The sequence below is a fragment of the Ornithodoros turicata genome, chromosome 6 (assembly GCF_037126465.1).
Source record: "Ornithodoros turicata isolate Travis chromosome 6, ASM3712646v1, whole genome shotgun sequence".
Taxonomy (NCBI): Eukaryota; Metazoa; Arthropoda; class Arachnida; order Ixodida; family Argasidae; genus Ornithodoros; species Ornithodoros turicata.
In genome coordinates this window covers 30,846,107-30,866,707 of record NC_088206.1, presented here as the reverse complement: position 1 = coordinate 30,866,707, position 20,601 = coordinate 30,846,107, and the positions used below count along the sequence as shown (strand labels likewise).

At 46.1% G+C, this 20,601-nt stretch overlaps 1 protein-coding gene across 1 annotated transcript in view; it reads right to left on the bottom strand.

The window, feature by feature from the left end:
* The window catches only part of LOC135396505 (complement C3-like), a 210,740-nt gene that overhangs the window by 123,423 nt on the left and 66,716 nt on the right, over positions 1 to 20,601 (bottom strand). The window contains exons 7-15 of the mRNA XM_064627518.1: positions 19,130 to 19,172; positions 18,985 to 19,069; positions 18,807 to 18,909; positions 10,918 to 11,160; positions 5,529 to 5,705; positions 5,340 to 5,468; positions 1,415 to 1,480; positions 1,178 to 1,360; positions 973 to 1,122 (exon numbers count right to left, since the gene is read on the bottom strand). Coding sequence (XP_064483588.1) covers positions 973 to 1,122; positions 1,178 to 1,360; positions 1,415 to 1,480; positions 5,340 to 5,468; positions 5,529 to 5,705; positions 10,918 to 11,160; positions 18,807 to 18,909; positions 18,985 to 19,069; positions 19,130 to 19,172 — 1,179 coding nt within the window. The remainder of the gene's footprint in view (positions 1 to 972; positions 1,123 to 1,177; positions 1,361 to 1,414; positions 1,481 to 5,339; positions 5,469 to 5,528; positions 5,706 to 10,917; positions 11,161 to 18,806; positions 18,910 to 18,984; positions 19,070 to 19,129; positions 19,173 to 20,601) is intronic.

The window sequence follows — 20,601 nt, the reverse complement described above, 5'->3', positions numbered from 1 at the left end:
CAAATCAACCTAACGTTTCTTTTTTCTTTTTTTTTACAGAATTAGAGAGCCCGTAGCGAACTTAGTCAGATCCACCAAGAAATCCGCTCGATGTTGCAAATAGAACTGCCAAAGTAAGGTCACGCAATTGAGGCTTCAAAGTTTCGGGTATTCAACGGCGCACCAAATCAGTCGCAAAGATGCGCGGAGGGGTGGACATGCTCTTGCCCCGTGAAGCTAGAACAATTTCTCGCCGGACCGGCGTGCAGGGCAAGACGCGCCGATAACACGGCGGGTGTCATTCCACCATACGTTGATAAGCGAAAAAAAGAAAAACATTACGTCTCTTTTTTTTTTGCCCTCTTTTTTTTTCCGACCTTCTATCTTTCATGGTGGCAGGAGCCTGTCCTCCTCTCCGCTAATCTTTGCGACTGATTTGGTGCGCCGTTGAATACCCGAAGCTTTAAAGCCTCAATTTCGGGACTTTTTTTCGGCAGTTCCATTTGTAATATCGAGCGGATTTCTTGGTGGAACTGACTAAGTTCGCTACGGGCTCTTTAATTCTGTAAAAAAAAAAGGTTAACTTGGGGAAATTTTGGAGTTCAATTAAAGAAATTCAATTTCTTTTAATTAAAATCAAATGAAGATATTTTTGCAAGGTGGCAAATTCAGTTGCCACACAAATGCCGTTGACTGCATATTTTTCCCTCGCCCCGGTTTTTTGATAAAGTCTGAATGACACGTTTTGTGAAAGACCCTGTATAACAGTATACCAGTGATGGGCAAATAATATACCTTTAGGGAGGTATAGAATTACTATACGATGAGGAAGTGGTATAGAATCGATACTTCAAAAGGTATTCGCCTCAGGACAAGTTCTCTACACAAAATGCAAAAACAAAAAAGATAATTTTTTTAAACAGTGCAGTGGACCACGCAGCCGTGCCTGCACCGTTCGCCATAGAAGAAATTTGCATTTGAGGAACAGCTTACTCTGTTTCTGGTGAGAAGGTCCTTTTTTCTGAGGATGTAAACGGCTTGGTCCACGGCAAGAATGCCCACGAGTGTTCCCTCTGTACCTTTCACTCTGAGTGTACCTGCCTCTCCAGGTTCATGCGTCTTGAAAGTTGTCTCTATTTCAATCTACCCAAGGAAATATGATTGTTACATGCACCTATTCGATCTGATAAAGCCTCACCTGCGAGCTGCCTGTGCAGGTTCCTTGAACTTCAAATGCAAGGGCATCTGCCAGCAAGTGACCTTTGTAGAAGGCATAGACCAGTACCCTTGATGTCGGAGACATGTTGTACGTCAATGTGAAGTGGAGCGGCATTCCAGGCATGATAACGCCATAATGTTCCACATGGCCTTTACTTAATACCTGCAACGTTTTTGCGTTCAGGTCAAAGTTCAAAGACGTGTATCATAAACTTACCACAAAGTAGAGAGGGTACATCTCTGTTGGCATCACTGTCACATGGCCTTCGAACTGCTCTCCGACCTACCAATGAGAGCGTACTCAGAATGAGCAAGTGCGCCAGAAGCAACATAGGAATCCAAACTTTCACACTGCCCGCGTACAAAGCATGCTTTATAATATCTCTTCATAGTGTTCCTGTAGTCCTGACTGTCAAAGAGAGGATACTGGTATCGGCGCCAAGCAATTAAGGACACGGGAGCCAACGATTCTGCACAGGCATGTGTGTTCTCAATGACTTGGTGCCCAGTCTTGCAGCCCGTGAACGCTGTCCATACAGGGGGTTAGGATATACTATGTATTGCAGAAAGACGGGAACAGCTGAAGTCTCTTGTTGATGATGAGGTTTTGTGCGAAAAGCTTCGTCCTTCCACTACGCCGTGGGTACTATTAGAACTGTCGATACTAACTGTTACCGCAGGACGAAAGCCGCCGCCGCGGCGGCTCTCATCCTCAGGTACTTCCCTTAACATTTCCTTAACGGTTCAGTGGGTCTTCTTTCCTTCTACGATACTAACTTCGTTTTTCTTCAAGAGCTATCTGTGTATACCACTGTAGCAGCTATTACTGGCGCAGTTTCCACATGCTAACGTACAATCACTCTAGCATAACGCCGTAAAATGTTAGCGTGATATTGAAGTAGTCAGGTGTGTGTAGTCCAGCGTTCGTGTTTTAGTTTGTTTCAACGCCACGTGGTATATTTCGTAATTCCACGATGTTGAACGTTTCGTAGTAGTAGATGGGAACAGAACACGGAACCCTTACAACGCGCAGTTGATGAAAAGGCAGCAGCAGTGGGACTCGAAATTACATAACCCGACTTACTGTAAGAACTGCTACCGCTGACACCGTGCTAGCCACCCTAGTCACACAAGCCATACTAACATACATAAGCGTACGCACGCATTCTCTTGCACTATTGCCAGCTACACACTCAGAAGACCGATTCCGTTCACAGGCTATTCCTTCAGCTTTTCCACACAGATCCGGTGGATTTTCTACCTTTCTACAACCACATAAACGGATGTGTTCGAATCCCACTGCAGGTGCCTTTTTATATAAGGTGTCATTTTTAATCGATATAGGCGATTGGGCAGCCACGCCTAACCTACTCTTACTGCTGTTTCATTCGCAGCCATATCAGCCACGTCCGATATGAACGTTCCGATGCGTAGTGGGCGAATTCAGGCCTTGCACAAGGAGCGCCAAAGTAGACAAACTGAGAGACACACAGAGGAATCGCAAAGGCAACGTCCGACGAAGAAGACACAACACAGCGCCACAGCAACGCATGCTAAGGTTGTTCGAAAAGGCAGAGTTTACTTTCTGCCATTGCATCTTTATGTCCCTACTAAAATGAAAGGCATGAGTGGCGGCGGTGGTGACAGTGTGTCGTCAAATCAAGGACATCAAATGCATTGCGCTGCAGTCGGGGCAAACAGTGCTCGACGAGAAACGCATTACCGCTCGGGACGACAGAGGCACTCAGACGACGAGATTCCTCTGTCAGAGATCGCACAGACAAGACGCTCGGGATACTGTGTCCATTGAGCGACACCCCAGCAGCAAATAGGAGTGGACAGACATAATGAGAGATGGATGGAATTGCCGGCCACCCGTTTCTTATTCGATCTCTTCAATGATTGCAAGCAGGGGGCCGCTCAGATGAAGAAATACGCAGGTACCGTGCTACCTAAACTTCTATGGACAATTGCGGTTGATGAGGTACACAGGAACGCTGTTCCCAGATACGCAGTTTTGGTGTCGGCAGCTACGTTTGGCATTTAGCCTCGCTCTCACCATTGACGAATCCAGAACCCGCGCCAACAGGAGTTCCCGGCTGTCCTTAAAGGGACTATGAAACGATTTTTTTCTTCGTTTCGTTCGAAAGAAGACATTTTTCTGAGTCTAGAACCGAAATTTTACTTTCGTCGCGCGAGCGGATTTCTCGGGAGCTAATTTAAACGGAGCGGCGAAGGGAGGACAGCTGGCGCCGCGCCGTGGCGAGCTGCCGAGCGGAGACACAACCGGCAACTTGGCGCGACCACGGCCGGCTCAGCAACACGTCATCGTGACGTGTTGCCGAGACGAGGAATCCCGCCGGGAGCATGCGCCGTAGGATCCCTCGTATGCGTTCATCGGGAGTGGAAATCTCCATGACAGCAGCTTTCGCGCGATCGGCAGATTTCGGCAGTGGCGGCAGCCACAGCGCGAGCTCGCGGCATTACTTGCCATTGTGCAACACCGGTGACGTAACGGGGAACCGAAGTGCGGTCCGTACAGTTACACCATCGACAGGGAAATATGCGCCATTTCCAGCGCGCGCTCCTCGCAGAGTGGAGCGATTTCGTCCGGAAAAATTTGTGGCATATTAGTTTCTCTGCGGGAAGAACAGTTTCCATCGAAAAAAAGTATGGGGGTTCGGGAAATTTCATAGTCCCTTTAAGCCTCAGAGTTAGAGTTCTGGCGCTAGACATACAGCACGACTCCTCAAAGCTCTTGGTAGAAACGCTCGAGCATAGCAACCATTCAAATTTGTATCCTCTAACAATAGTAAAAAACTTTTATATATAACAATTATATAATGTTTGGGGCTATCAGATCATAATGCTATCAAGACATCATATAATTGAGAAGACTGATTTGGTACAGAATACTTCATTCCGAATTGTAAGAAAGTCGAAAATCGGTTTACCGTGTACCTCTTCGCAAGCTTCTGCGGAAAGCCCTAAAATCCGATAATGCTGTCCGTTGGCGGAAGAGCGTTACTCCCAGTATGCACTATACCACAGCTCTTAAGACTAACTGGTGTTTAACGGGGTCAGAACCTTGTGAAACCGACTACTTCCATCAGTCGTGGAATCTGGTACCGTGTCGTAGTTTAGTTTAAAATAATACTATAAAGCTCTTTTATAGCAGTTGTTCAACATCAACCTAAAGATCAGAATGTTTGATTCAGTGTGTGTTGTACCCGTTACCGAAATATGGTATCGCGATACCGATACTCGTTACTTGAGTAAAAAGTATCGAAATACCGATATCGATACCTCTTTTTTAAAGTAACGGAGTACCGCTACCGTTACTAGAAAAAGTAACGCGATACTTTGGGCGATACTTTTGTTTGAAATACGAAGATGATGCAGCATAGAAATATCCCTTACGTCAACAGTCTTGCAGTAAAAAGACAACATATTTCATACGTCCACACCTTATGCTTGACTTTTATCAATAGCTGGTTCTCGAAGTCGTCTTTTGCCATCCTTGCAGGCCGTGGTCTCTCCGGCAGCTGACAGAGGCCAGTGTGACAATTTCGTTAGTGTCAGGCCCACATATACCGTGGAGTCCAATGACCAAGGAATCCCATCCCGAGGTTAACAGTTAAGTTGCCACAGCATATGTGAGCGTGACCCACTGCGTCACGGCAGCTTATCAGTGGAATCCAGAGCGCACTGTCAAAGACTTGACCTCTGTTCGTTTACCTCAACTCTTTTGTTGAACACAGCGTGGTTATTTCCTCTAGTTTCAAAGAAAAACATTGAACATGTGTTTGGTATAATTCCATGAATCCGGTAACGGAGCGCGTAGGCGTGTTCACAGGCTTCTTGTTGAGGGCTAGGCGAACCACTGACAATGAATAAGAGTGAGAAATTTGGTGGGTGAAGAAAGGGTGTGGCAGCAAAAAGTATCGGTATCGGTAACGATACAGAGATCGCGTTACCATAAATTTGTAACGGAAATACGTTTCCGATACTGAATTAAAAAAGTATCGCGATACTCACTCCGATACCGAAAAAGTATCGATTACTGTAACGGCGTTACTTGTAACGGCGATACGTACAACACTGGTTTGATTGCATTCGGTTAATGAACTATATTTGAGCACCTGGTATCTCCTCCTTGTATCGATCCTGTTGAGTGCAAGGGTTGCATTTGTCCGTGAATCATAAGTCTCCAGATTAATGCTGTTTTCTTCTTGTTGGTGGTACGAATACCTTGGGTCCGCCGTCCGCACCTAGACAATAGAGTTAAGTGCTGTAAACCGTAATTTTAGCCGTCGGAACGGGTTCTTTACCTTGCACTTGAGCCGCTTGTGATATGCATCCGTTTGAATGAAGAATATCGCCTTGCCTCCGTCGTCGGTGATGGAAAAGTCTACATCAACCGGAACCCTCTGCTCGCGTTCGTTCAGCACCGTGATTTGCGTGCGCACTCCAGAGGCCGGGGTCGAGTTGGGGTGTTCCACTAGAGCCTACATTCCGTAAATGGTGTCTAAAAGATCTGCATTACCCAGGCTTGTACAATATAGCTAAAAGTGTATTCAAGTTCCTGATCACCAGTGATGGGCAGTACTTGAAGTTCCAACTATTTATGTGCTACAGTAAGTAAATTTACAAGTTCTTGTACTTTACCATCAGTAAGTTTCCAACAGTGTACCTTGTACTGTAACTTTATTTAGTACTTTCCCATAAGGTACACGACTGGAAATGCAAACACCAAAAGAAAAATATTACGTACAATTTCTGTCAAGAGACAGTATTTTCGAACAAGTAAATGGATTGCTGTCCTACTTTGTCTGTTGCAAGAGAAGTGAAGGTAAATACATCGAGAAACGAAAATGCTTTCCACTAGCTAGCTGGTTGCCTGAGCAGCTGTGAACGGAAATTATGTTATCTGTTATACAGTTCATATTCATGGGTAAACACTGGACGTCAGAACTAGCATTTGCACCAAATGCTTGCATTGGCATTTAACCAATCAAAACATGAGCACTTTATTACACTTTGTTTGTACCAAACGGCGACGCGTCGCGCTATGCAGACTAACATTGAAATCTAGAAGAGGGAACACGTCTCAAAAGAATATAACTGAACTAAGAAAGAGATGCAACACACACTCTACGTTAGTCCTGTTTTTTGCACTTGCACATCAGTTGCAAGCTTTCCCTCTGCAAGATGTACTGTTTGGGACAAGGTTGTTTAAAATCTCCAGCCCGTAGCAGAGCGATCCCCTATCAGCGATGTCGAGCGCAACGCAACTATACCAATACCCTCTCCGAGGGGAGGCTGCGCTCACTAGCAGACGACGCTAGCTCTCACCAACTCCCCGTTGAGCCCATAGCATAGGTAAATTCACACAACACGGGGCACATCACCAATGAGAATGCAGCGATTGCTCCCTCAATCCTCCAATCAGAAGTCTTTCCCTCCGGCTTGCAGCCCGACCGGTTCTGGCTGTTGCTGACTTCTGTTTTCCATACTGGCCTGTACCGGCTACCCCTGACCTCTAAGTCTACTAGCTTTCATGCACGCCGCAAAGTTATTCCGTGATCCCCAAACAACTGTGAAAAGTGTCGTAATGAACAGAAATTTATTTGAGTCATTATACTGACACAGTCGGCAGGTTGACGCATTTACATGCACTGAGCGTAGAGTCCATTGCGTAGCGCTTCCTGGCACACTGGAACAAAGTTCAAACTTGCAAAATATCGACACAGCTTATTCCCAGCAACGAACAACTGTCACATACTTGCGCACAATCCCTTGATCATCATGACCTTGCCTGCTACACGTCAAACATAAAATGCTGCTGCTTCATGAATCCTATTTTCTTGTCCCCGCTATGCGGATCTGACGGCGCTCGAACATGTTCATCGAGCCAGAATTCACGACAACACTGAAATCCGATTGTAGAACCGTAGAGAACCGTAGAACCGTGTAGAATCCGTTTGTAGAACGATGCTTGTATCGAGAAACAGTACAACACGATCGAAGGCACCATAATACATGGATACGACGGCGAACGCACTTGCCTCCCAACGAAAGACACCGCCGACCCGGCGGCTGCCGTTCAAATTTCAAATGAAACCGCCGAGGGAGTACGGAGCACGCAGGCAAGGAAGCGCGAAGTGCCGTTTTTAAATTCCGGCAACCAATCCGGACACCTTTAGGCGTCCGATCAATAGAGAGGCACGGATTGCTCCGTGCGCAGTAACACGGACTTTGATACAGATTTTGCGAGAGCTGTGGGGGGCTGCTATTAGTACAGTTCCTTTGTGAGAATTTGGACAGCAGTGTCCCAAACAGTACCAACTTGCCAAGATTACTGCCCTAACTCAGTTGCAATGTAGTTGACAAGTACTTTAAAGTACAATTCCCAGTACTTTTACTTTACTTGTAGTACACTTAAAATGTAGCACTCTGTACTGTACTTAAAGTACTATTGACCCCATGTACTTTACTTGAACTACAGTTTCTGGTACTTTGCCCGCCAGTGCTGAGCACGTACCACAAAAAGTAACTGGGTAGAATACTAAATACACAACCTTGCAAAATATTGGAGTGGAATAGTAAATACTGACAGAAGTAACTTGTTGCCATCAAGATACAATCAAGTTACAGCTTGTGAAATTCGCTGTCGTGCGAACATGAGGGTGTTGAATAAATAACCTTACAAATTCAAATTCCGAGCTCTATCACAAGCTTAATATTCTTGCAGCGGGTGGTAGTGCACGTCTTGTACTGTGCATCTCGTGTCTTGAGACCTGAGCCTGGCACGTGCACGCACCTGACATTTGATTAATAATGGCTGCCCCGCTTCAGGTTTGCACCGAGGAGGAGAAACGGTCAGTCATCCGCTTCCTTATCAAGGAAGGTGTGAAGCAAAGCACGGAGAGCTAATATTCTCTAAGACCTGACTCACTGTCTAAACGTTCAAAACTACATCGGCAGAGTTTCTACGATACAAACGTTAAATGATCTCGTTCATCTGACACGTGCGTGTACATCAACACTTTTGTTGCAGGCAACAAAACCATGGTGCCAGTTACAGAAGCTTAAGCTGAAAATCTATTCCGCTATGTCTGTCCTACGCTTTATTAACACCACCACCAAAGCAAGCTTACGCCCGGGACTTGCGATGTAGTCGTCATCATGTTCGTTGTGTTCCCCCCACTTAGGACATGAAAACACTCAAAATTTACTATCAGAACGTTAGTGGTTTACGCACAAAAGATATCAATTTCATTCGTGCCGTATTTGAAGATGATCATAGTGTAATATGCTTAACTGAAACCTGGCTCTGGCCTGGTATACCCAATAGTACTTACATTCCTCCGCCTTACAATGTATTCCGCTCTGACCGCTGTACTCCACAAGCACAACGTGGAGGCGGGCCTCTAGTTGACGTTAACACCCTCTTCCCTGTTTCCGGCGCACTGACCTTGAACTAACTGATAAATGTGTTTGGATTGAACTCAAACTCGACAGTAACGTCAAATTACTAATTGGAATTCATTCACCGGCTTTTGATGCAAGCTTACTTGACAAGTACGACAGTGCTCTTGATCGTAGCTATCTCGGTCTCGGGACAAGACCAGTACGATCATCTCTGTAGCCGACGGCTGTGCCATTAATTCTGACCCTACATTTGTTTGCAACGGCTTTGCAGGCCACTTCTCTTCCGTATACGCTAGTTCTATCAGGACCGGCAATAATGGTTCCCCATCTCGCGCACCCGACTTTTGTAACACTATAACTCAATTCGCAGTCTCGGAAGACGACGTCCGCTTGTCCATACGAAAGTTACAGCTAACCACAACCTCCGACCCAGATGGCATACTCGCCATTTTTAGAATAGAATAGAATAGAACAGAAACAGACAAAAAAAATGGAAACGTAGGTCGCACTGGTGCGACCAGCTGTTCCGTGAGGCTTGCTGTCTGAAAGCACTGAATGATTTTAAAAAAAAATATTTCAGTACGTATGTCATTGAAATAGTTCGTCTTGCCGTTTTTATCAACGCCACGACAACCACGTACACTTAGACTATTTCTCTCAGAACTCAACGTAGTATATTTAGCTTTAAACGTCAATTCATCAAATCACTGTAAGGTACTCATCGTCGATTTGGATAGGCCAACTCTGGAACAGTATAATTTCAGGCCTTTGTCCACGACGACAATAGGTAAAGCCGTCGCCTGTTTAGTGGACGCACACTAGGGCACGTCAACGCAGTGGCCCAGTGACTTATAGGGAAACGTGAGGCACAGTGAGGCATGGGGAAGAGTGTTACATTGCTCATATCTGCCTGATTCGGGAAGCTTAGAAAAGCGAAACTGTAACTGTGTCCGTCCTACGGCACAACATCGTCATCAGGTCACGTGGGAATCGGCAAGCAATCGCCCAACGGTATAGGCAAATCATATTGACCGGCGTGTTTCAACGAAGAAAACAAATATTTTGATGACATTTCTTTGTGGTATACAATGACAGTGACTTGAATCCTACGTATTATGAGTACAGTAGATGAAACCGGAATCACTCAGAAGTAGAACGAAAAGATGGCATGCTGTTTGCTGGCGCTCAGCCACGTGCTGATACGCGCATCTCAATAACTATGTGATGGGGCACGGTGTTACGGGAGCACATAGGGCACACTGAAGCAGTGCACTCCACGGTGGTGAATAGTACGGCTACTACATAAAGTCGCCTTTCTGACAGGAGAGAGTTAGTTTTCTGAGGCAAATCAAGAAAAGACCGAATTCGTTTGTCGAACCCGAAGTTCTTGATATGGCACTGCTAAATGGGGGCGATATTGTTGACGCTTTGCCTAGCCCACAGTGCGCTCTCGCCAGCAGGCGCCTCGAGCTCTGCTACGATGTTCGAAGTTGACTTTGCATCAATTAATTAGTTGCATGCCCTTGGTATTACACTCCCCCACTGGTTGTAACACTCTGCTCGAGCCTGGGGCACGCAGTGAATTTTTCGTATATTTTCGCAATTTGTCGGGGAATCTCTTCAAAAATTACGTGTATTTTGTATGACCAGTATCAAACAAGATTTCACCTAGCCAGTGGAGTAAAAAAAGGAAAGCTTTCTTTCCAGTAGAAAAAAAAACAAACAAGAAATCGACAAACATTTTCCTCTCACTGTGCCTCACGTTCCCCTACACCTCGTACAATTGATACCTGAGCTAATACTTGATACATGTCTACCGATTGCATACCAATAGAATCTCTCTGTTCGATTATGGCCGGGATGGCGCGTGCCAAAGTATGCAAGTTACTGAACTTCTGTTACATCCTGCAGATACTTGCGGTGCGAGCTATACCTCGCTGGATACACCCTGGTGGTAAGGTACACCTGGTGGTACATACTGGTGGTAAGTAACACCAGTTACTTACAAGGATTATAGGTTTGGTCGTTAACCTACAATAATCCCTCACAAACTGAATGCTTTCGATCGGGATGCGTTTGTATTTACTAGCTCCATTTACCGACCTTGGTTATCTAAATGCGCACTCTTCTCAGAGTTTTCACTTACAGTTGTGCTCGTTTCCACTTCTATTTGATTTTACTTCTGTATTCAGCTTTTCCTGCTTCTTACCGAGACCAGAGAGCGGAGCTACTCTTTTTCCTACTATTCATAAGCTGGATGAAATTTCGTGATTCCTTGTGTCTTACCACGACGATGGTTCTGGTGCCAGGTCTAAAGTCCCTGGGTGTCGACTTGAAGGAGATGATGTAGGGCGAGTTGGCAAATACGGCCATGTCGTTAATGGCTGATTCTCTCTTCCCGGTGGCTCCGTCCATGACGATTACCTCGACGACCAGCCGATTACCTCTTACCATGGGTGCCCAGCGCTGGCTCCTAGGCATCTTTAAATCCGCTGTCCTTATGGTAAAGGACGTCGTTCCTTGAACAAGCTGCAACGTAGAGCTAGTATGATTCATGCAAGGCAAAGCTCTTCTAAAGCAACGAAGCTACCATTCTAGCGACGGTCACCAGCAAGGTTACCCAAGGTATAATACAACATTTTAGACGAAACCATAAGAAATGGAATATAAAGCTCGAAAGTTACCTTGCATTAGCAGGCGCGTACTCAACGAATTTTTCACGAATGAATAGCGAAAAATGGCGAACTTCCAAACATTTCCAAAGGTCCTGTGTCTGTGCTGGTTTGGTTAGATTAGATTTGTAGCATCGTCAGAATTATTATGACAAATATTATTGTATTATGTATGATATATTTTGGAGAGGAGTGTAATCTTATTGGGAGTGTTTTTTTTTTTGCATTTACACATTTTTATAAAAGTATGAGAGCAGCATAGACTTTCATTTTTGTGGTTCAGTTTGACGTCCAGGTGGACATTCTCACGAAGAGAGTATCTAACTACTAGATGACTTAACTTTTAATTAACTTGACTTTCATTTTTAATTTTTTAAGTAACTTCACCTTTTTCATTGCCTTTTAAATAAGGACATTTCTGGCCAAGGCGACATAGCAGAATGATAGGCAATCCTCGTTGAAGGGCATTACATTGATATAAAATCCTGAAACGCGCATGTGCGTTGAAATCTCCATCGTCGAACTTTGACAATGTGAATAAACCGAAGCTAAAACCGCGGCGACCGGGAGCGCCAGGAGCACAGCCCTCATTCCATATGAGAGGGTCAACTGCCTTGCAGCGACGGAGGTGGTTGGAGTATATATAGGTGGTCTCCTGGTCAGATGAACCGCTCTGTGGCCCGGATAAGCCTTCGTCGAATAATAATAATAATAATAATAACAATAATACCTTTAGTAATGTGCCCAACAAGAGCCGAAGCCTTAATAATATTACCTTTATGAACGTGCCCAAGAACAGTCAAAGCCTTGGTGCACTTAAAAAATGCATTACTTATAACATATGACATATATATACACACATATATACATACATATACAGATTAGGCAACACATAACATATTCAGGACATATTCAGGAACATGAACATAACAGGAAAATATCCATGTTGATACATACAGTACAGACATAGATATACAGTACATGGCACTAAAAGGAACGAGAAAAAAAACTGTACAACTTCACATGTTACTGAGTGAACGCTAGAGGAGAGTTTTGAAAACGTTTGTAAGGCAGTTAAGGCTATCAAGAGAGGAGTGAACTGCATTTGTCAGTTGTTGAATACGTGCGATCGGATTTGCAGACATGTGGTGGGATAGGTACAATATATTCGTGCCTGGTTACATTGACAGATACAACGATAACAATAATAATAATAACTGCGATCTCGTCGGAGAATGTGATGCCGTCGTGAGGCGCACGGTTTTGATTTAGGCTCATTTGCATATAGCGAACTTCAGTTATGGATATTTCGTGGCTCGCGGAAGAATTGCTTTCAACGAGGATTGTTTCCCATTAAATAATTCCCAAGAATTAATGAATTTTAGGTAATTAGTCACCTTGTAGTTACATAATTTTTTCGAGAACATGTCCTTCAGACCGTATAACTCAATCGTAAAAACAATATCGAACCTGCTGCTGTCATAACTCTTTTTATACAAAAATATGTAAAGGATACAAATGACGCCCTGTATACTATGATGTTTACGCAGCATAATATGTAATGTTGTACCACATTTACCAAACATGACATCGAGAGCAAATTTCAAAGAGTATGCGATCCGCGAACAGCAGAAAGAAAGAAAAAAAAAACTATCGCGGAACTTGCCAGAACAGCGAGTGCAGCCAAATCGAAGAGACAGTATGAGGGCACGATGCAAACACTAAGTGACCAGTGACCAGCATACTCAAGCGTGAAAAAGTTGCGTCCCAACTTTCAGTGTGGGAATTTTGACACGGAAGACGCCGGAAAATCAGGGAGACATCGAAAAGTTTCAACACTCGAAATTGTTTTCGGGTCCTAGACCTCATTTTTGATAGATCGGCGAATCTGGGCTAAAGCAATTGCAGAGACCTTGGGTATATCCAGAGAACAAAAAGGATGGTATGCGGAAGCTATCCGCCAAGTAGGTGCCGAAATGTTTGAATGCCGATGAGAAGCAGTGCCGAATGGATGCCTCCAAGTTGATTTTGCAGCATTTTGAGCGTTCTATAGTGACGTTTTTCTTGAGCTACTTGTTACGATTGATGAAACATGGTTGCATCACTATCATCCTGAGATAAAACAACAGCCCATGGAATGGCGGCACTCAAGTTCTCAGAGGCCGAAGAAATTCAAAGCTCAAGGATCAGCTGGAAGGGCCATGGACACGGTCTTTTTTGGGACAAGGAAGACTCTTTCATAACTGACCACCAGTTAATGCAGCGTACTACTCTAGCTTGCTCATCCAGTTAAAAGGTAGTGTAAAAGAAAAACAACAACTTTATTTTGAAACGGAAAATGGGGAGGTTCATTGCCAGAGGCGATACACTACCCCCACTGCTCGTGGGGAGGTGGGGAATAAAATAACGATCCCCTTCACAATAACGATCGAAGTCCGGTGGTGTCCAGAAATGTCAATAGAGCTTTGAGCGCAGATCGTTGCTGGGCTGGAGTGGGCCAGGGACCAAGCAATTTCGATAGAGAGAAGGGGTGAGAGTCCAGCTGACTAAGACTAGGAGAGTGCGGTTCGGGAAGGTTGGTAGTGGGGGCAATGAAGAAGAATGTGCTCCAAATCCTCAAGAGCACCACAGTGGCAGCAGGTGGGAAAGTCAACTTGTCTCAAGCGGTAACGCCACTGAGCTGTAAAGGCCACATCGAGTCGCATTCGGTGCATTAATGCAGCATCTTGAAGAGAGATGTTTCGTGGCATGCAGAAAGCGAGTGTTGAATCAACTCTGCTCAACATAGATGGGGGAGAATGTCGGTTGTCCGTTGGCGGGAAGCCAGGGGTGTCACGAGGCGCCGCAGAATGGAACAATACTGCTCCGTTTCCGATACGAGAGTGCTGCTTCTGCGGCGCTGTCGGCCTGCTCGTTCCCCACGACACCACAATGGGCTGGAACCCACTGGAGAACTAGCCTATGGCCTGCTGCGTAGACAGTATGGTAAGCCATTAACACATCTGTGACTAGGGGTGTAAAAGAAAAACGAAAAGGGAGGCTATGCAAAAGCGTTCTCCTTCCGCCATATGCGCGGGACCTTGCCCCATTGGACTGTTTTTTTTTGTTTTTTTCACACTTGAAAAAAAAAGTTTGAAAGGAAAGATATTATCGAAGGACTCCGAGGTGATGGGAGCAGGCGAAACATATTTCAGAGAGCATATTTCGTTTTTCAAGAGTGAAGAAGCTTCTGGGACGATGTGCAAAGTCTGTTGAACTTCGGGGCGAATATGTCGAATGCTAATAATAGAGCTGAGCGCGGGTGCGGGTATACCTGCGGGTACCCGCAGTTACCCTCGCATCGTCACGATTTGCGGGGTAGGAATTAGCGATCACTGCGGGCAAAATGCGGGTATGTACACGCATTACCCGCACTCCATGACCAACTAAGTGATCCCTCTCTGTCATACGAGAGCTCAGGAGTGCCCTATGTCGTTGGCATTATAAATCCATGTGCCAGACTACAGCAGGCAAGTGCTGGGGGGCGAGTTCGATTATTAATGCAGACATATATGGCTCTTTGTCGAATTCCAGTTTTATTGGCACACGATTGACGCTATCCGAGACACGTAGCCAACACTCAGAATTTCCATTATTTTAAGAGAGAAACAGCGGTAAAGTGGCCGAGGAACACTTCCCCCTGCGGGTCCCGATGCATGTATGCGGGTATAGAGACAGCACTGCGGGTGCGTGTCACACACGCGCGGGTACTGTGCGGGTGCGGGTCCAAGTTTGCTTACCCGCACTCACCTACTCTACTAATAAAGCTCTAAGACTCTAGCGCCTATGATCGTCGTCGTTGGGTTAGGAGCTTAAACAACGAGAGCATGTTCGATGTGCGACGTGTGTGTAGGAATTAAATCTTCCTGTGTTCTTAAATTTGGAAGGCATCGCCGATAAGGACCCAGTGTGCAAATACGGCACTCATCCGGATGCCTTCGCTACCGTGTGGGTGAGACGTATTTCGGAGTAATATTGTTAGCTTTGTGTGAATACTAAACTTGTAAACAATGTAAGGGAGCTATGTGTCGTGTCATATCCTGACAAATGGCTCGACTTGAATATCAATCTGAACACGTATTAGATCTTCCGTGCAACATTGTAGTGAAGCGTCAGAGATAGCTAATAAAACACAGGCAACCAATGGACAGTAGAGGAGTTGGTATTCCTCTACAGGAGTCCTGACTGCCGTCGATGGGACGTCCCAGCGGGCAGATGTTCGTGACCGCACGCTCGGTACATGCCGGTAGAACTGAGAGGCGCGGTGGGGTGTGGCAGTAGGGTAACATCGTCGTCGTCCAAGGACTGCCCCCCTCCCCCGACCAGGGATCGGAACCGTTATTTTTTTTTGTTCGGTTCGGGTTCAGGTTCAGGCATATTGGTTTGGTTCGGGTGCGGCTCCGCAGCAGCGTAAAATATAGGTTCGAAACGGTTTAAACCGGTTCAGGAAAGTGAATTTTGGGCAGATTGCCATGGGTTAAAAGCAAGCACATCCTTACGATTCTCAAATAACACAAATGTACTTTTGTTGTTGTTATTGCCGACACAGCAGTGGTTCACAGCAACACAGCGTGTATGTCACAGATCTGCATCAGGAACAACGTTACGGTAACATACTGTATCCTCTATGTTCACTCATCGTATACACCATGTTACATCCTGCTCAGGGACTGACCGTTATTTTCACAGCCAAAAATTAAAACTTTGGGTTGGTGGACGACAAAAATCGCGTACAAGGAAGCCTGCAACTGCCAAAAGGAAGACCTCAAAACAAACTAACACAAACTGAACAAACGCAGTACCTGCTAGGAGGAAATGCCTCGCGCACTCGGGTTGCAGTTTTGTTTTGTTCAGTTTCGGTTTCGAATTTGTTGGGGAACGCGGCTCAATCCGCTGTGTAAATTGTAGTTCAGATCTCTCACAACGCACATTACGTGTGAACCGTTTCGCGAACCGGTAACCGCCTAAATTTATTTCGGTTCACTTCCGGTTCGGTTCAACGCGAGAAAAAAAAATATTTTGGTTCGGTTCAGCGAAAAATACGGGTTTTTAGCGGTTTTCGGTTCGGGTTCAGTTTCGGTTCCGATCTCTGCACCTGACGCGCTGTGGTACTTGCGACTGAGTTCCGCGTCGATAACGACGACATTCGATGACGACGACACGTGGATGAGGAACGGCTGGGCGTACGGCTTGTGTTCGTGGCGGGCGCGGCAGCAGCAGGATACCGAGCGTCGACTTTCGTTTGCGATGCAGTCACCTGTGCGTCGTGCTGTTGCGCCAGTGGACATTTAGCGTCGTGTCGTGTGGTAGCAGGACGAAGGAAGCAGCGTGAGGCATTGCCGGGAGAGTCCTCCAGAAACCAGTAACGAGCCGACGCATGTGCTGCGTCACGGCGTAAGGCCAACGACATACAGAGAGCAGTAGCAGAGCAGAGACCAGTAGCAGAGTCTGTCGCTGGCAGGGCCGGCGATAAGGGGGGGGGGGGCGAGTACGGAGACCGCTTGAAGCCCCGCGTTTGCATAGGCCCCGCGTACAAAGCCCTCAACCAGGGATTACTTTTTAAAAAAAATATCAAGTATACACTTAATCGTGCGAAACAGGCCCCGCGATGTGCCTTTGCCTCAGGCCCCGCACACCCCTAGCGCCGGCCCTGGTCGCTGGTGATGTCGGGGAGTACCATCACGATGTAGTGGAGGCCTGGAAGAGTGCGGGACCATCAGGTACCGCGACCGGTACAGGGTGTTGAAGCCGAAGGGTGCCGGGTCGGAATAAGTGAGCGTAACCTCCCATTTCGAGTCCCTAGTGGAAAGACATGCTCGGTGGCCCACGCGGCGGACCCTAACACCATCGACTGCTTCCTGAGCAGGTGCGCGGATATTGATGCCTGATGACGGTGGTCGTTATGAAATTTGAGATGGTAGAATGTCGAATTATTGACCGAACTGCGGTGTTCGCAGTTCGGGTAATGTAGAGGGTATGTGTTCGCAGTTCGGGTAATGTAGAGGGTATGGCATTCCTCTACACGAGTCCAGAACGGCGGTGATGGAATGTCCTAGCAGGCAGATGTTAAGACCTCACGCTAGGACGATGCCGGTATAACGGGGAGGCGCGGTGGCGCGTGGCAGCATGGTCTCGTCGTTGTTCACGGGCCACCACAGGACAATCAATGTAGAACAGAATGCTTTATTGTCCACGTGCTCTTGTGCGGGTTGATGGTTGGCGACGGTGATTGAAGCACTACAAAGCAATGGCTTTTTCGTTTTGTTGACTTCACCATGGCCATTGCACGGCCTGTGGCATTGCGGTGATGAGACCGAAGCAAACGCGAACTGGCGAAGCTAAAAAAAGGGGCGAGGAACGCGACTCGGAAGAAGGAAAGTTAGACTTCTTAGGTTCCTAGGTCACATGTCACGTCAACAACAACCAAGAAGTCGAGGGAGGTTCACCACGACCGTCGCGAGGCAACTGATCACAGAAAACCAATCGCAGTGTAACTAGCATTGACACATGATTCTCTAGCTGCACTTGACTGCATTTTTCTGTTCCAAGATAGGCGGAACACTATGTAAGGAGCATGTGACATATGTCCCCACCGGTAGATATCTCCAACGTCAACAACAGGGATGAACGAGTGTGGGCAGGAAGTAGAAGTTCGTTAGCCGGCGTTTCCTTCAGCACGAGAGGCAGTCTGGATAGTCGTGCGCATCTAGGATGCTTCTTATCCGCGGCGCTGTGCTGATAGGGCAGTTTCATCTCGGAAGCTTTCCGGTAGTCCAGCTATAGCATTATGCAAGATGTCTTGCTCAACTGATTACGTAAATAAACCTCTACATGCTTTCTTACCCCGAACTGAGGAATCATGACTGGGAAGAGAAGGACACGAGAAGGCGAGAAAAACGGCAAACAAGAAGCACGTACGTTATACTAATTCACTAACGTATGCGAAGCTCCATATTCAAATGTATAACATTCCGTAACACGAAGAGCAATTAAGCATGAAGGTAGGTCACTCGAGGTATCTAGATCCGGATCACGCTCCTCTGTGCGAAAGACAGGACGGGACAGCAGCTGGTTCCGTTTTTCGTGACTAAATGAACAAACGAACCGATAAGAAAGAACGTCCTCGGTCACATAACAGGAAATTTCGCTTCGAGATTCGTCAGCATCAATTGTTGTTGCCTTAGGTATAACGTCAGCCCCACGACACAATGCGCAGAAATGCAATAAAAATACATCAAAAACAACAGCAAATTTCAGTAAGCAATTGCTGCCAATCAATTTGTTTACCGATTTTTCTATGAGCATTGACGATTCAGCAACGCTCACGGTTGTTGTGCCCACAAGCCATAATTTAGCTCACAGTTTTTTCTAAGTATGAGGGCTGTGATACGAGTTTGTTGGCTATGTGGTTACCGCACTCCGCAAAGTAGCACAATAGGAAAATAGATTTGATAAAGCACTCACCTCCTTGTGTGACACAGAGCCGATTTCCCTCTCAGAGTTCGCTTCATTCTTCACCTTAAACCTGAAAACTGCTGATCCTTCGACTGGTTTTCCATAGACGTATCTGAAAGCAAAACATTCATTTACACTCCTTGTTAACTGACAACGTAGATCAATTAGTGCAATGAGCGACGCTTACCTGGCAGTCACGCTACCACTCACAGTGTCTTGGTCAGTCAGGATGACAGTAGGCACACTCAAGTTGACGGAAAATGTCGGCAACACTGAAACGATAAATATTTTATGCCATGGAAGCGTCGGTCCTTGTGAATAACTTCACTCACCGTACTCGTCAACCTTGAATTTTACCTCTGTCATTTGGTCAGGCTGAAAAGCGAGCACAATTGGAGAATGTAAACGTCATACTGCGGATGCAACGCCCAGTACCAACGTCACTGGCGATTCAAGCGATGGGTGGCAATCAGATTCATCGCGTGATTTGTTAAATACCAGGAAGCAAGATAATGTATTTTTATTTCGTGAAGCACCATTAATGGGCAGAGTAAAACTAACCGCAAAGAAAGCAAAGATCCTTTAGACGTGGCAGTTAGCACACTCACACAAACGTCAGATTTATTCTTACAGTATGTCAGTTCCCACAGTCAGTACACTACATGAAATTGAACGCACGCAGCACACCAACGCGAACACCCCGCCTCCCAGCCTAACACCCACACCCACCACACACAGACACACACACACAACAATCATCCCACGACCTGCATTTTTCAGTTATCCTTACTTTACTTTCGGTTGAAGGGACAGCAAAATGACGAGTAGGCTTGGCTAAGGCTCCCTTGTGTGAATCATTACGAGAACACATCCCCCCCAAAAGTACGTGGAAACACCAGATCAAGCTGACGATTACAGTTAGGATTTCATACACGTCTCATTGCGAACGCAGGGTAATTCACGCAAGCCGTTCACATCTGAACTTTGCGCTCTGACTTGACGTGTCATCTGTTACGTATATCTGTTGTCGCCGCGTGTTGTCCGCGTTTGTTACATATTGTTACTGAAATTCCGGTTTTAAGTTCACGCGAGTTGATTAGTTTTCATGTGAGCACCAACCATAAGGAGTATAGTTAAACGTAAGGTGAGACCGCCCGTGCTTGTGACGCTACATAGAGCACGCGCCGCAGGGTAGGACTGCGGATAATTTCGACCGCCTGGGGTTCTTTGATATGCAGTGGAAATCTACTCGCTGTACTGAAAGCGAGACCTCTAGCACATTGCTACCACTCTAAGCGGTCATGCAGTGTTCCTTCGAGTTTCATGGCAATTTCTTCACATCAATTGCCGCGGATTGTACAGTGTCGAACACCTGAATTCAGGTGTTCGACAGTGTACAATCCTGTGCGTTGTCCTGCCGTGCATGTGCTGTTCATCTGACTTTGATGTCATTGTGCAGTCCCTGTATGTGGTCCTTCTAGGAACTTGTGGGTGACGGAAAACTCTTTGAGGTGATTTCCTAGGGGCGTAGGGTGTGTTTCTAGGGATTCTTGGAAATAAAACCATTATCCTGTCCGTGGATGTGTACATGTCGTGTTTCATTTTATTTATTCAACGACGCGCTGCTGATCCCATTAAGGGGACCGTTACAGCAGGTACTCTACAGTGACATTAAACAAGAAAGCACTCCATGACTGCAGCTTCAAACACAGCATGATGCTTTCAACACACTATTTGAGCAGGAAGCACGTTCCACAGAGATATCCCTATTGAAAGGAGGTCTGAGGAGACCCCAGAAAATCTT